The following is a 16,681-nucleotide window of genomic DNA, read 5'->3' on the forward strand; positions in this document are numbered from 1 at the left end:
TTCTCCGAAAAGAGATTTGAAGATTTGAAGCTATGTCTTTTTTTAAAGTGAGGACAAGGAGAATGCTATACTCCAATTTAGATAGTATAACTACATTTCAGTGACTTGTTTAAAATAGGAATGACAGGGGTGCCTGGGTGGCTCAGTAGGTTAAAGCCTCTGTCTTCGGCTCAGGTCATGATCCCAGGGTCCTGGGATGGAGCCCTGCATTGGGCTATCTGCTCAGCGGGGAGCCTGTCTCTCTCCCTCTGCCTGCCTCTCTGCCTACTTGTGATCTGTCAAATAAATAAATAAAATCTTTAAAAAAAAAAAAAAGGGAATGACAATCTTGATATTGACAGTTTTTTTTTCTATTGAAAAAAATATTGCATCTAAGGATAGAAACTGAGTTTGTTAAGGTATATATAATTATTTGTATGTTTCTCAAATGTCTATAGGTACTATGGTCGAAAGATGCTTTTCCTAATGATGTGTCATCCCAACTTTGATAAAATGCTTGAAAAGTATATCCCATCCAAAGATTTGCCATATATTAAGGAATCTGTTAAGAGCTTACGGCAAAAGGTATGTGGATAAAGTTTAATTTGTAAACATCTTTAAAAGTAAGGTACCAGGAAACTAAAGGTAGAAGTAATTGCTTCTTTGATTATTTCTCTGTTAACCGTTCAGTATATAGCTACAGTAGCGTTTCAACAACTGCAGTTGTACAAATTGCAGTAGATATTCATAGTGTCAGTAAGAGTTTATTGAACAGAAGTTTGATATTTGGTAGAATATAATGAGGTTTATTGGAGTTACAAGACTTGGATTTGATTCAAGACTTGGGTTTGAGAATTAGCCAACTAAATAGTGTTAGGTACATCACTTAATTTCTTTAACCTGAGTTTTTTGTTATTATAGGGTAAGGTTAGTGATGTTCGTCATGCTTGGTCCCTGCTTTATTTACCTTGCCTATTCCACTGTTAGAGTTCCTATCACACTGCAGAACATTGATTGGGAGGTCTTTGAGGGGAAGCCCCATGTCTTATTTAATCCTGAGAGATAATGGGGATTCAGACATGTCTGAAATAAGTGATTGAGGAAATACTAAGTAAAATAAAATGCGGAAAGTGTCTTATAAAAAATAATCCACTTACATTTTTTAAAAAATATGTTTAATAATGTAGAATTTTTCTATGGTAATTTATGTTACTCCTCACTGCTAATATTAGTTAAAGGATTCGTTTATGAAAGGACAGTTTTATACATTTTAGAGCATTTTTTTCTGCTTATTCATTTTTTAAGATTTTATTTGTCAGAGAGAGAGAGCGAGCAAGCACATGCAGGGGGAATGGCAGGCAAAGGGAGAAGCAGGCTCTCTGCTGAGCAAGGAGCATGATTCAGGACTTGATCCCAGGACCCTGGGATCACAATCCGAACCGAAGACAGATGCTTAACATACTGAGCCACCCAGCCGTCCCTTTTTCTGCTCATTGATCTTAAAGATTTTAGCTTAATTCATATAGAAATAATTAAAATGACCATGCAAAGAATTATCTTTCTGAACTGAGCAGGTTGTATTTGAGAGTCATTTCAAGTACAAGTATTTTTAAATAGTTCTTCTCTAAGTGCTTATTCTTACCCTAGTTTTGCATAGGAATTCATTATTTATGTAATGTGTTCATATTTTCTCTATAGATTTTAAGGTTTAAGAAACATAGTTATAAAATATAGCATATTAATTCTTAAAAATTTAAACAGTTTTACTTGGCCAATATCATTTCCTATTAGTTGATCATAAATTTGGTTAATTTACTACTAATTAGAAGGTATTTTATGTATTGATACCCTTTAAAGCATCAGCATAGCTGATTATTAAGATGTGTTCACTTATACATGGTATAAATTATTTCACTTAACTGGTTTTAAGACTTGTATTACACTGCCTTTCTTTATATTACTTAAAGGGCTTAGGAGAGATACCACTAGATACTCCTTCAGCAAAAGGAAGACGATCTCATACTGGCACTGTTGGAAATGCAAGGTCATCATCTGTTTCTAGAGATGCTTTCGATTCAGCTGAAAGGTAGGATCATTTGATAGTCCACATCATTAGAGAAATTACTCCCTAGAGATAGTAGTCTCATTTGGATGTTTTTATGAACTGTCCCAGGGGTATTTGTCAAAACTTAATGGAGTTTTAAAAGTTGGTAAGTACTTAGAAAGTGTGAGGTAATTATATTTAATAAGGCAGTTATATATTCATAGCAACTGGCTTTGACATGCACTAAACGTTATTAAATCTTCAGTGTTGTTGAACTTGTCAGTATTAGGCCTGTGTTGGACAACTCTGATTAATTTTGTTTTCATTTATGTCCTTACTTTTCCCCCTTGATTATAAAAGTAATATATAATTATGGTTCATGAAAAAAAAAAACAACTTTAGGAAATCCTAACATTAAAAGAATTAACTGATCACCCATACTAGCATTAACCAGAAAAAGACTACTCTTAAATTTATTAGAAATATAATTATGTATATAATTATGTAACCTGCTTACACTATTTAACATGTAATAGATTGATTATATAATTTTTAAAAATATATATATTTTTAGGGGGGTCTGGGTAGCTCAGTTGGTTAAGCGTCTGCCTTCTGCTCAGGTCATGATCCCAGGGTTCTGGGATCAAGCCCCGCTTAGGGCTTCTCTCTTTCTGTCTGCCCGCTGCTTGCCCTGCTTGTGCTCTCTCTCTCTGCTAAATAAATAAATGAATATCTTAAAAAAAAAAAAAAGTGGTTGAGTTTCATTCTTTTACATATTATTGTCGTTTTTCCAATTCTGATAGTGAAGACACCATCTTTTTTCTATGGGATATTCTTTCCTGCTTTGTCAAAGATTAGTTGACCATATAGTTGTGGGTTCATTTCTGGTCTGTTACGTTCCATTGATCTGTCAGTTTTTGTGCCAGTACCATACTGTTTTGATCACTACAACTTTGTAATATAACATGAAGTCCAGAATCATGATGCTTCCAGCTTTGCTCTTCTTTTTCAAGGTTGCTTTGGCTATTCAGGGTCTTCTGTGGTTCCATACAAATTGTAGAGTTGTTCTAGCTCTATGATAAATGCTGTTGGTATTTTGATAGGATTTGCATTAAATGTGTAAAGTGCTTTGGGTTGTATAGAAATGTTAACAATCTTAGTTCTTCTAATCCATGAGTATGGAATGCTTTTCCATTTCTTTGTGTCATCTTTAATTTATTTCTTAGGTGTTTTATAGATTTTAGAGTATAGATCTTTTACCTCTTTGGTTAGGTTTATTCCTAGATATCTCATGGGTTTTGGTATAATTATAAATAGGATTGTTTTCTTTTCTTTCCTTTTCTTTTAAGACTTTATTTATTTATTTGACAGACAGAGATCTCAAGTAGGCAGAGAGGCAGGCAGAGAGAGAGGAGGAAGCAGGCTTCCTGCTGAGCTGAGAGCCTGATGTGTGGCTGGATCCCAGGATCCTGAGATCATGACCTGAGCCAAAGGCAGAGGCTTTAACCCACTGAGCCACCCAGACCCCCCGGGATTGTTTTCTTAATTTCTCTTTCTGCTGTGCATTATTGGTATATAGAAATGCAACAGATTTCTGTAGGTTGATTTTGTATCTTGCATCTTTACTGAATTCATCTTCTTGTGGATTTTTTTGGGTTTTCTATATAAAGTATCATGTCATCTGCAAATAGTGAAAGTCTGACTTCTTCCTTGCTGATTTTTTGTTGTTGTCATCCTTTAAGATTTTTATTAATTTACTTATTTGATAGAGCGAGAGACAGCGAGAGCAGGAACACAAGCAGGGGGAACGGGAGATGGAGAAGTAGACTTTCCAGCCAAGCAGGGAGCCTGATGTGGGGCTCAATCCCAGGATCCTGAGCTGAAGGGAGACACTTAATGACTGAGCCACCCAGGTGCCCCTTCCTTGCTTATTTGGATCCCTTTTTTTTGTTGTTGTTGTCTGATTGCTGAGGCTAGGATTTCCAGTACCAAGCTAAGTAACAGTAGTGAGCGTGGGTATCCCTGTCTTGTTCCTGACCATGGAGGAAAAAGCTCTCATCCCCTTGAGGATGATTTTAGCTGTGAGTTCTTCATGTATGGCCTTTGTTATGACGAGGTACCTTCCTATAAGCCTACTTTCTTGAGGGTTTTTATCATAAATGGATGCTGTACTTTGTCAAATGCCTTTTCTGCATCTATTGAAAGGTTCATATGGTTTTTATCCTTTATTTTATTAATATCATGTTGATTGATTTGTGAATATTGAATCATCCTTGCAGCCTAGGAATAATTCCCACTTGATCATGGTGAATGATTCTTTTAATGTACTGTTGGTTTCAATTTGCTAGTATTTTGTTGAAAAATTTCACATCTGTGTTCATGAGAAATATTGACATATAGTTCTCTTATTTTACTGGAGATTTTGTCTGGTTTTGGAATCAAGATAATGCTGGTCTCATAATGAATTTGGAAGTTTTCCTTCCTTTTCTATTTTATGAAACAGTTTGAGAAGAATAGGTATTCAATCTTCTTTAAATGTTCAGTAGAATTCCCTTGGGAAGCCATTTGGCTCAGAACTTTTGTATCTTGCAGGATTTTTGATTACTGATCCAATTTCCTTGCTGGTTATGGGTCTGTTCAAATTTTCTATTTCTTCCTGTGTCAGTTTTGGTAGTTTAAATGTTTCTAGGAATGCGTCCATTTCTTATAGATTGCTTAAATTGTTGGCATATAATATTCTCTTTTAATTGTTTGTGTTTCTGGGGTACCTGGGTGGCTCAGTGGGCTAAGCCTCTGCTTTTAGCTCAGGTCATGATCTCAGGGTCCTGGGATTGAGCCCCGCATTGGCTCTGTTCAGTGGGGAATCTGCTTCTCCCTCTCCCTCTACCCTTCCACCCTGCTTATGCTTGCGCTCTCTCTCTCTCAAATAAATAAAATGTATTTTTTAAAAATAGCATTTTGTATTTCTTTGGTGTTGGTTGTGATCTATCCTCTTTCATTCATGATTTTATTTATTTGGATCCTTTTTTTTGATAAGTCTGGCTAGGGGTTTATCAATTTTACTAATTTTTTTCTGAGAACCACTGCCACCTTTCATTGATAAGTTCTGTTGTTCCCTTTTTAGTTTCTATGTCATTTATTTCTGCTCTAATCTTTATTATTTGCCTTCTGCTAGCTTTAGGCTTTGTTGTTCTTTTTGTGGCTCCTTTATGTATAAGATTAGATTGTTTATTTGAGATTCTTCTTGCTTCTTGAGGAAGGCCTATATACTTCCTCCTTATGACCTCTTTTGCTGCATCCAGACGGTTTTGGACCATTGTATTTTCATTTTCCTTTGTTTGCATGTATTTTTCTTATTTCTTCTTTGATTTCCTGGTGACCCATTCATTGTTTAGTAGCATGTTGTTTAATCTCCATGTATTTGTGCTCTTTCCAAATTTTTTCTTTTGGGTGACTATGGTAGGAAAATATGCATGGTATGATCTAAATCTACTTATACTTGTTTGGGCCTGATTTATGACCAAGTATGTGATCTATTTTGGAGAATGTCCCATGTGTACTTAAATGTATATCCTGCTTTAGGATGAAATGTTCTGAATATATGTGTTAAGTCATTCTGGCCCAGTGTGGCATTCAAAGCCATTGTTTCCTTGTTTATTTTCTGTTTAGGTGATTTATTCATTGTTGTAAGTGGGATGTTAAAGTCTCCTACTATTATTGTATTATTATCAATGAGTTCCTTTATATTTGTTATTGTTTTATATATTTGGGTACTCTCTATGTGTGGGGCATAAATATTTACAGTTGTTAGATCTTTTTGGATAGCTCCCTTCATTATGATACAGTTCCCTTCTTCATCTCTTGTTACAGTCTTCAGTTGAAAATCTAGCTTGTTTGACCTAAGTACTGCTACTCCAGCTTTCTTTTGATGTCCATTGGCATTATAAATGTTTCTCTGTCCCCTTACTTTCAATCTGCAGGTGTCTTTTTGTCTAAAATGACCCTTTTGTCCTGCCTTCTTTTGAACTGATTGATTGAGGGGTGTGTGTGTATATGTGGTGTGTATGTCTATTTTCTGTCATACACCCTAAGGTATATTCATTGTTACTTAGCTATTAAATCCATTTTGTTTAAATAACAGAAAAGCCATCTTTAAACACAAGTTGCAGTAATTAGGTGGTTTCTCGAGGTATTCTTTTTACTCTTTTCATTTATTCACCTTTTATGTATCATACACTTCTCAGTTTAAATATAAATTTAATCTTCTATTTTTCCCATTGTATAGAATTAATCATTTCACAAATTAACCTCAGATCAATTTATTTAAGCAAATTAAAAATAATGAATAAATACATCTAATTAAGATCTGTGTTCTAGCTCACCATTCTATATCTGCTTTTAGGATGATTCTGAGTAATTCTTTAATCAGTGCTCTTAAGACAACCTCAGTGCCATTTTTAATACTGGTAATTAGAGAGATGGTAACTGGCAACACATACTATTGTCCTTATGACCTGTCAATTTGGTGGTGCATGGGTGGCTCAGTTGGTTAAGCATGTGCCTTTGGCTCAGGTCATGATATCAAGGTCTTGGGATCGAGCCCCACGTGGGGTTCCCTGCTCAGCAGGGAACCTACTTCTCCCTCTCCCTCTGCCTCTCCCTTCTGCTTGTGTTCTCTGTCTCTCTCTCTCAAATACATAAATGAAAATCTTAAAAAAAAAAAATCTGTTAATTTGCATGACACCTTAGTTTCAAAGGGATCATTCATCTGCTACATTGCATCACCCCTTTATAGCATTAAAAAAGAAGATGCTAGTAATAGTAAGCCATTGAAATAGTAAGTCCTGCTAGTGTCAAGATTCTAGTTTTCTCATGCAAATTCACATGGATATTTTGAGTTAATACAGCAGATCTGAGAATTCTGTTTTTCAGAGGTCAAACTGACAAGATGAGCCCTTGGTTGGCATCTGGGAACTAGGATTTAAGGAAGATTACCACTGTTCCTTAACTGATAAGAGTAGTTTACTGTACCACAATTGTTTGGGCAAACAATGTGGTTTATGCTAAAGACCTGCTTTCCTTCTGGCAGCCTAGAAGTTTAGCATATCCTAGGCAGAGGACAAATCATGCCAACTCCCAGTAAAAACCCTGAGCATTGAGGGGTGCTTGGGTGGCTCAGTTGGTTAAGTATCTGACTCTTGCTTCTGTCTCAGGTCAGGATCTCATGATTGTGGATCGAGCCCCATGTAAGGCTCTGCACTCAGTGTGGAATCTGCTTCAGAGTCTCTCTCCCTCTCCCTACTGCCTGCTCTCTCTCTCTCTCTCAAATGAATAAATAATATACTTTAAAAAAAAAATAGGGGCACCTGGGTGGCTCAGTGGGTTAAAGCCTCTGCCTTTGGCTCATGATTCCAGGGTTCTGGAATCGAGCTCTGCTCAGCAGGGAGCTTGCTTCCTCCTCTCTCTCTCTCTCTCTCTCTGCCTGCCTCTCTGCCTACTTGTGATCTCTGTCTATCAAATAAATAAATAAAATCTTTAAAAAAAATTAAGCCTGAGCATTGAGTCTCTAATAAGGTTCATTGGTAGACAACATTTCACATGTGTTGTCATGAATTGTTACTGGAGTAATTAAATTTGTTACTGTGTTAGGGCAACTGGGTGGCTTCCGTTGGGTGTCATCCCAGGGTCCTGGGATACAGCCCTTCATTGGGCTCCCTGCTCAGAGGGAAGCCTGCTTCTCTCTCTCCCACTCCCACTGCTTATGTTCCCTCTCTCTCTATGTCTCTCTCTGTGAAATAAAATCTTTAAAAAAAAAGAAACTGTCCTGTGTGAACTGGGAAAGGACTCTTGGAAGCTTGTATCTAGTTTTGACAATACTTTGACACCTGCACTTTTTCCCTTTGCTGATTTTGCTTTGTCTACTTATGTAATAAATCTTAGCTCTGAGTAAAACTATGTGCTAAATCCTGTGAGTCCTCCTAGCAAATCAACAATCTCAGGGGAGATTTTAATTTTTTTTAAAAGATTTTATTTATTTATTTGATAGAGATCACAAGTAGGCAGAGAGGCAGGCAGAGAAAGAGAGAGAGAGGAAGGGAAGCAGGCTCCCTGTTGAGCAGAGAGCTCAATCCAGGGCTCCATCCCAGGACTCTGGGATCATGACCTGAGGTGAAGACAGAGGCTTTAACCCACGGAGCCACCCAGGCGCCCCTCTCAGGGGAGATTTTAGGCACCACCGCCCCCCCCCCCACACCTACGCAGGTATTATGGCGATCACTTTGAGAATTTTTGAAAAATAAATGTGTAATAAGAGCTATTTATTATGTTTGTGTTTCTTATAGGAAATTAATAATGAAATTAAATTTACCTTTCTTTGACTTTAGAGAAGTAACTGAAATTCGTGACATCACCAGAAAATCAATTCCCCGTAATTCCTTAGAAAGTGCTGAATACATTAAAGTCATAACCAGTTTATTAAATGCAAAAGACTTCCGTGATCGCATTAATGGGATTAAGCAGCTTTTATCAGATACTGAAAACAATCAAGAGCTTGTTGTTGGAAACATTGTGAAGGTAATGAACTGTCAAAATTAATTTTCATATTCAATATGTAGCTAACAGCTCATTAGTGTAAGAAATTACCCTAAATCTTACACCTTACATATATTATTTTAAAATGTTAAACTTAGTGAAAAGTATGGATTGCTTAGATTGTGCTCTGTTAAAAACACCCGAGAACAAAATAATTTGGAAAAAATAGAAAAATAGCTGCTTATTTTTCTGAATTCTCCCAGAATTCAGTAACGTCTTTGGTATTTTGGTAACTTCTTTGATTTTTGGTAACTTCTCTGAAGCTCTGTATTCTCAGAGCCTGTGGAACCTGACATTCAGTGAATATATGTTCAGCAAATCAATAAATATTTTAAGAACTGGGGCATTTAAGAGCTCTGATGCTACTTAAGAATAGATATTAAAATTTTTATATGTAGATTACAAATCTTGTATATACTAATTTACATACCAACCCTTAGGAAGATAACAAGCAATAGAAAAAGAGATTGTAACAAATTGAGCATAGAGGATTTATGCTTCTTCAGAGTTCAGTTAATTACTAAATTCCATTTTAAATTTGTATTTATGGGCAATAAACTTGGCCGATATACCATAACTACCCTTAATTCCAGTAGTGCTGTCACTTAATTTTGAATAAAAATAAATGTCTTGGGAAGACTATTCTTACATGAAAAATTGTATGTATATGTATTAACTTTCATAGTTTTTATATGAGAGATGTGTATGTATGTGTGTGTATATGTGTGTATGTGTATGTGTGTGTGTGTGTGTATTGGCCTCACAGATATATATATATATATATCTTAACCTCACTGAATAGCTCTTCACTCACCTGATGTGACTAAAGATTTATCATTCCCTTACTGTATATTAAGCTTATGAAAGTTAAGAATTCTAAAGAGTAAGGAATAACCGGGTTAAGAGGTAATAATAAAAATTTAACTCTGAAATTGCATATAAAATTTTCATAAGACAAACTGAAACTAAATCAGATCTCTACAGTAAAACTTACATGTCTAATTCCGTTATCAGTAGTGAGAAAAATAGAAACTTTTCTTGAGTTCTTAGAGTTACCTAAGCTAACCTGTACCTTCCAAAAAAGAGCATCTTTATCCTATATACAGTAAGTCAGTCATCTTCTTAGTAAGCTGGATTTCTCAACCTTAATTTATTAGTATGTCTTTTGGGTGATCTTTGAGGATTTGTCTTTTTGCTCTAAGAAATTTTGAGACTTAGATTTAACATCGAAGTTTTTATAAAATTCCTATTATCTAAGTTCAGGTTAAATAAAATGTTGTGTGTATGTTTTTAAACAATATTATTAATAGGAAAAATACTACAGAATGCCAAAAAGAATTTAAATAGCTATATTATTTTACTTTAAATAATTCACTAATTTACTTTCAGATCTTTGATGCTTTTAAATCTCGACTTCATGATTCTAATAGTAAAGTAAATCTGGTGGCTCTGGAAACAATGCACAAAATGATTCCTTTGCTTAGAGACAACTTATCGCCTATAATCAACATGCTAATTCCAGCAATAGTAGATAACAATTTGAATTCTAAGAATCCAGGCATTTATGCTGCTGCCACAAATGTTGTTCAGGCACTGAGTCAGCACGTAGGTAAGAAATCTTTACTTTGGCACTCAAATTATTTTGGCTTAACTTTTGTACGTTCTGATTCTACACATTGTGTTTTTGTTTTTTTTTTAAATAATGAAATCATAGTCAATATTTGTCATTTTTTTAAAATTTTTTTTAAATTTTTTAAAAGATTTTATTTATTTATTCGACAGAGAGAGATCACAAGTAGACAGAGAGGCAGGCAGGGAGTGAGCAGAGAGCCTGATGCGGGACTCGATCCCAGGACCCTGAGATCATGACCTGAGCCGAAGGCAGCGGCTCAACCCACTGAGCCACCCAGATACCCCAATATTTGTCATTTAATGTGATATTCTCAGTAGTATTTCAAATTATTTTTAGAGATTAAATACTGTCCCATTCAATTGGCTTTATCTTCCCTTATTTTTTACTTTTCAGTTCTTTTTTTCTACCTCATTCTCACATCTGATGCAAAATTAACTTAAAATGGATCTTAGATTTAAATGTAAAACTTAGGGGCGCCTGGGTGGCTCAGTGGTTTAAAGCCTCTGCCTTCGGCTCAGGTCATGGTCTCAGGGTCCTGGGATCAAGCCCCGAATCAGGCTCTCTGCTTAGCAGGGAGCCTGCTTCTTCCTCTCTCTCTACCTACTTGTGATCTCTGTCTGTCAAATAAATAAATAAAATATTTTTAAAATAAATAAATAAATAAATGTAAAACTTAACTGTAAAACTTTTAAGGATAACGTAAGTAGAAATCCTTAGGACCTGAGGGCTTGGTGAAGAATTGTTATCATGACACTAAAAGCATGGTTCATAAAAGTCAATAAGTTAGACTTCATCAAAATTAAAAACATTTGCTCCTCAAAAGACTCTGTTAAGTACATAAAGTGACATACTACAGATTGGAAGAAAGCATTTGCAAACCACATATATGAGGAAGAACTCAGAGTATATAAAGAACTCTCAAAACTGAACATTAGGGGCACCTGGGTGGCTTAGTGGGTTAAAGCCTCTGCCTTTAACTCAGGTCATGATCTCAGGGTCCTGGGATCGAGCCCCACATCGGGCTCTCTGCTCAGCAGGGAGCCTGCTTCCTCCTCTCTCTCTCTGCCTGCCTCTCTACCTATTTGTGATCTCTGTCTGTCAAAAAAAAAAAAAAAAAAAAAAAACCTGAACATTAAACATTAAACAGTTCAGTTAGAAAATGGACAAAGGACATGGAGAAACATTTCACTGAAGAGAATATATGGATGGCAGATAAACACATGAAAAGCTGTTCAACATCCCTAGTCATTATGGAAATGTAATAATTCAAGTTAAGACCATGATCACTATACAAATATGTTAGTCTGTAGGGGCTGCTACAACAAACTACTACAGACTGGTTGGCATGAAAACATTTATTTCTCAGAGTTCTGGAGACCAGAAAGTTCAAGGTTGAGGTGTCAACAGATTTGGTGTCTGGTGAGGGCCCACTTTCTGGTTCCTAGATGGCCCCATCTTCTGTTTGTGTTGCCACATGATAGAAGGGGCAGAGGAGTTTTCTGGGGCATCTTTTGTAAGAGAGCACTAATCCCATTCATAATGGCTCTACCTTCATGACCTGATCACCTTCCAAAGGCCTCACCTTCAAATGTCATAACAATGGGGATTGGGTTTCAACATATGAATTTTGGAAGAAACAAGCATTCAGTTTATAGCAAGTATTAGGACAGCTAAGATTTAAAAGAATGACAAGATTTCAGAGAAACTGAATCTTTGCTACTTTGCTGGTGAAAATGTTAATAAAATGGTGTAGCCACTGTAGAAAATAGTTTGGCGGGTGCCTGGGTGGCTCAGTGGGTTAAGCTGCTGCCTTCAGCTCAGGTCATGATCTCAGGGTCCTGGGATCGAGTCCCGCATTGGGCTCTCTGCTCAGCGGAGAGCCTGCTTCCCTTCCTCTCTCTCTCTGCCTGCCTCTCTGCCTACTTGTGATCTCTCTCTGTCAAATAAATAAATAAAATCTTAAAAAAAAAAAAAAGAAAATAGTTTGGCAATTTCTTAGAAAAACTAAACTATGCTTATCATATAACCCATCCATCCCAGAGAAATGAAAACTCATTTCCATCTAAAAACCTGTATACTGTTGTTTATAACTGCTTTATTTGCAATAGCCAAAACCTGCAGATAACCTAAATGTAATTTACTGGGTTAATAGTGAAAAAATTTGTGATAACATTCATACGGTAGAATACTACTTAGTAATAAAATAGTATTATGGATACACACAACACAATGCTCAGTGAAAGAAGACAGTCCCAAAAGGTTACATGCTATAGGATTCCATATGTATAACCCTCTAAAAATGATAAAATTTATGGAGCTGGAAAACAGGTTAGTGGTTATCAGCATTTAGGGGCAGCTAGGGAGGAGGAGCTAGATGAGACTAGGGAGATCTTTGTGGTGAGAGAATAGTTCTATATGTTAATTGCAGTGATCATTAAAAATCTACACATATGATAAAATGACATAGAATTGTACACAGGTAGGGGCACCTGGCTGGCTTAGTCAATAGAGTGCGTGACTTTTGATCTCAGGGTCATGAGTTCAAGCCCCACATTGGGTGTAGAGCTTATAAAAAAAAAAACCTCCAAAAATCAACAATTAGGTGAATGATGCAGATTAGAACTATGCATATGTATAAATGTCAGATTCTGTATTTTGATGTATACTATAATTATTCAAGGTATAACTTTTAGTGAAAGGTACATAGGACCTTTGTAACATCCTGTGAATCTATAATTATTATAGAATTAAAACTTTGAAAAAAATAAAAAAAATGCAAAAAAAACCAACAATTTTTATTTTCTGTTCTTTGTTTGTTTTTGATAAATCTGTATTTTATTTTTTGGAATAAGATGCCTGGGAGATGGGCAATTCTTTTGCTTTTTTATACCATATGATAGCTCTTTTAATATTTGGTATTTTTATTTCTTATTTGCTATAAGACTATTATCCTATTAAGGTTTTATAGATAATGTTAAGTGTAGTGATTACATAGATTTAAAAAAATTTTTTTAACGCATTTGCATTCATTTGCATGAAAATATTTTCCTTTCAGTTCTATGTACTGGAAAATAAAATCCCATAATTATTTATATGTCTTTAATATTGTTTTTGTTTAGACAATTACTTACTTCTACAGCCATTTTGCACAAAAGCTCAGTTTTTAAATGGAAAAGCAAAACAAGATATGACTGAAAAGCTTGCTGGTAAGTATTTTTTAATTTCTATTTCTAAAGAAATATTTTAGGGGTACCTGGGTGGCTCAGTGGGTTAAGCCTCTGCCTTTGGCTCAGGTCATAGTCTCAGGATCCTAGACTCGAACCCTGGCATTGGGCACTCTGCTCGGCAGGGAGCCTGCTTCCTCCTCTCTCTCTCTGCCTACTTGTGATCTCTGTCAAATAAATAAATAAAATCCTTAAAAAAAATGAACACTCTAAAGAAATATTTTATTACCTTAGGGTAAACTGATAGGCATTTCAATTTAATTTGGGGTTAACTACCAAATTCAATATCGTTACGCACAATGTAGAAATAAATTGCATAATCATCCCTATGAGAACCTTTTAAGACTTTTATCCTTTTTTTATCCAGTAAGTATTTAGTCTTCCTGTCAGTAGAAATAATAGAGGAAAAAAATAAAAAGACATTAAAGTCAATTTGGTGCAGTTGGAAAATTATTTTGAATTACGTATTTGATAAAAGGTCAGTGATTTTAAAATGTATGTTTTTATTTAACTACATTTGGAAAACATTGAGATGAATTTTGGGTTTAATTCCTATGTTTACTCCTTTTACCTGAACTAAGTTGTCATATATGGAAGATTCTTTGGGAGGAAAGTTTCTGACCTTACTTTTCTTTAAAATCCTGACATTTGGGGCACCTGGGTGGCTCGGTGGGTTAAAGCCTCTGCCTCCAGCTCAGGTCATGATTCCAGGGTCCTGGGATCGAGCCCTGCATCAGGCTCTTGGCTCGGCAGGGAACCTGCTTCCCCTCCTCTCTCTGCTTGCGTCTCTGCCTACTTGTGATCTCTCTCTGTCAAATAAATAAATAAAATCTTTAAAAAAAAAAAAAAGAAAATTTTTTAAAATTAAAAAAATAAAAATAAAATACTTTGTTAAAAAACAAACAAATAAATAAATAAATAAAAGTCTGGCATTTTAGGACAAATGGCATAGGGGAAAAGCTTAGTATATTTTGTATGCTTTTTAATTAGCTAAACTTGAATTTATTTTTTTTGAAAACCTCACTATTTACTGATTTTTATGTTTCAGATATTGTTATGGAACTTTATCAAAGGAAGCCCCATGCCACAGAACAGAAAGTATTGGTTGTTTTATGGCATCTCTTAGGGAACATGACAAATAGTGGCTCTTTGCCTGGAGCTGGAGGAAATATACGAACAGCCACAGCTAAGTTATCAAAAGCACTTTTTGCACAAATGGGTCAGAATCTGTTAAATCAGGCTGCATCTCAACCACCACATATCAAAAAGAGTTTAGAAGAATTGCTCGATATGACAATATGAAATGAATTATGAATATTTGATGAAATATAGTATGATGAAGAAAATTGTTTACATGATGACAAATGGAACTTTTTTAAAGTAACAATTTCAGTGCCTGCACTTCTCATCTGGTAAATTAAGTCAATGGCTATTTGTATTTGCAGCCAATGAGTACACGTCTGCCCTATCTGAACCCTGCCACTTGCACTCATCTCACAAAAACCTAAAATGATTAATATAACCTAATATTCATGAAATCTGAGGTACATGGAATGAATCCAAGTATATTATTTTTGAGGAAGGTCCTGCTCATTTGCACTATTCTATAGAAACCACAATTCATTGCCCTATATGTACAATTAGATTTGTAATTAAAAATATACTTTTTATTATGTAATCATGTTCTACTATGTCTCATTACTCAGCCTTATTTTATAAAATGAAAGAAAAGTCATTGAACTATGTTATAACAAATTAACTTATGTGTGCTATTTGTGAAAAACATGTATTTCTGAAATCAGTCTGCTAATATGATTGTGCAGTATTAGCTTGCTTTTGCTGCTGTGTCAATGTGATATATTTGCCTACCATTTGGGTTAAATCATTTACATAATTTGAAATTCAACAAGTTTTAATGAAGCATGATAACCAAAGTTTTAGAAAACGCTTAAAACATTCTAAATGCACGTTAAAGAAAACGTGTTGAATGTAACTTCCCTATTTTTGTGTGCAAACACTAAATTTTATTTCTATATATCCCAACATTTATAAAGGTGTTATTTTGCTGCCCAGTTGTGTAATTCTCAAAAATAGTGCCAGGTCTTCTATAGCTTTTCTCAGAATTCTTGGGCTATAAGTACTGTATGCATCATAAAAAGAAAAGGAATGTTATAAAAATAAAAAATTTATTTCTGTAGATGTGTGAGAGGTGTCCTATTTTTCCACCTTCCAAATATCTTAAAATAAAATATATATATAATATTGGCCTATCGCTTTCACTTGGTATACTTGATATAATATTGACCTATCTCTATTGACCTAACTATAGACCTGGGTTATAGTTCTACCTTTAGAGGAAATTAGCCATGTGATCTTGGGCAAGTCACTTGCCGGCTCTGGGTCTCAGTGTTCTCATCTCTAAACTATGAGGGCTGGACTAGGTGATTTTTAAAGTTCTGCCTTGTTCTAAACATCTATAATTCTGTGCCTTGTTTACTCGATGATCACTTTATTAAAGTTGTGAACTATCCTCATTCTTTTTCATTTGTTGTGTCACTTACCAGTTTTCTGATGTATATGGCTTCATTTTAAATTGTGATTCTTTGTATTACTCCATGACTGCTGAGGAATAAAAGGGGTTTTATAATTTGAAGCTAAGCTGAGTGGAAAGTGAAGACTTTGTTACTTTTTCTGTTTGTAGGTACTGTAACATATATTCATAGTTACATACATGCTTTATCTGTTCTTTCAAGTGTATTTTATTATGTTTCTATAGTTTAGGTCTGAAATTAAGGACCAAAAAGTGAATGTTTTTGGCTTTGTAAGCTACAGACAGATAGTGGCATATTCTTTGGGGTTTTTTTGGTTTTGGTTTTTTTTTTTTTTACTCTTTAAGAATGTAAAATACGTTCTTAGCTCAGGTCAAACAAAAACAGACCTCTCGAATAGTTTGTCAGCACCTGATTTATACACTTTTGACCTTGGTTGTATATCTGAAATCATCATTAAATTTTGCTTTAACCCTTAATGACGTGCATCATTGAAAGAATGGTTATAGATTCCAAGTTTTATTAATTTTGACCCCTGTCCTTGTGTCATTGCAAATGTGCCTACTAAATTTGCATTAATTGTTGAGTATATGGAAGGTAAATTTTAAATTTCAAAGGTAGAAGACCATTATTTTTATGTACAAGTTTAATTATCCTTTTT

General features: G+C 35.0%; 1 protein-coding gene across 1 annotated transcript in view; it reads left to right on the plus strand.

Annotated features, from left to right (window-relative positions):
- TOGARAM1 (TOG array regulator of axonemal microtubules 1) overlaps positions 1-16,124 on the plus strand; it is an 80,814-nt gene extending 64,690 nt beyond the window's left edge. The window contains exons 16-21 of the mRNA XM_059373131.1: positions 438-564; positions 1,947-2,065; positions 8,407-8,596; positions 10,004-10,223; positions 13,367-13,453; positions 14,520-16,124. Coding sequence (XP_059229114.1) covers positions 438-564; positions 1,947-2,065; positions 8,407-8,596; positions 10,004-10,223; positions 13,367-13,453; positions 14,520-14,773 — 997 coding nt within the window. The 3' untranslated portion in view covers positions 14,774-16,124. The remainder of the gene's footprint in view (positions 1-437; positions 565-1,946; positions 2,066-8,406; positions 8,597-10,003; positions 10,224-13,366; positions 13,454-14,519) is intronic.
- The last annotated feature ends 557 nt before the right edge of the window (positions 16,125-16,681 follow it).

Source organism: Mustela nigripes, chromosome 13, assembly GCF_022355385.1.
Source record: "Mustela nigripes isolate SB6536 chromosome 13, MUSNIG.SB6536, whole genome shotgun sequence".
Lineage (NCBI taxonomy): Eukaryota > Metazoa > Chordata > Mammalia > Carnivora > Mustelidae > Mustela > Mustela nigripes.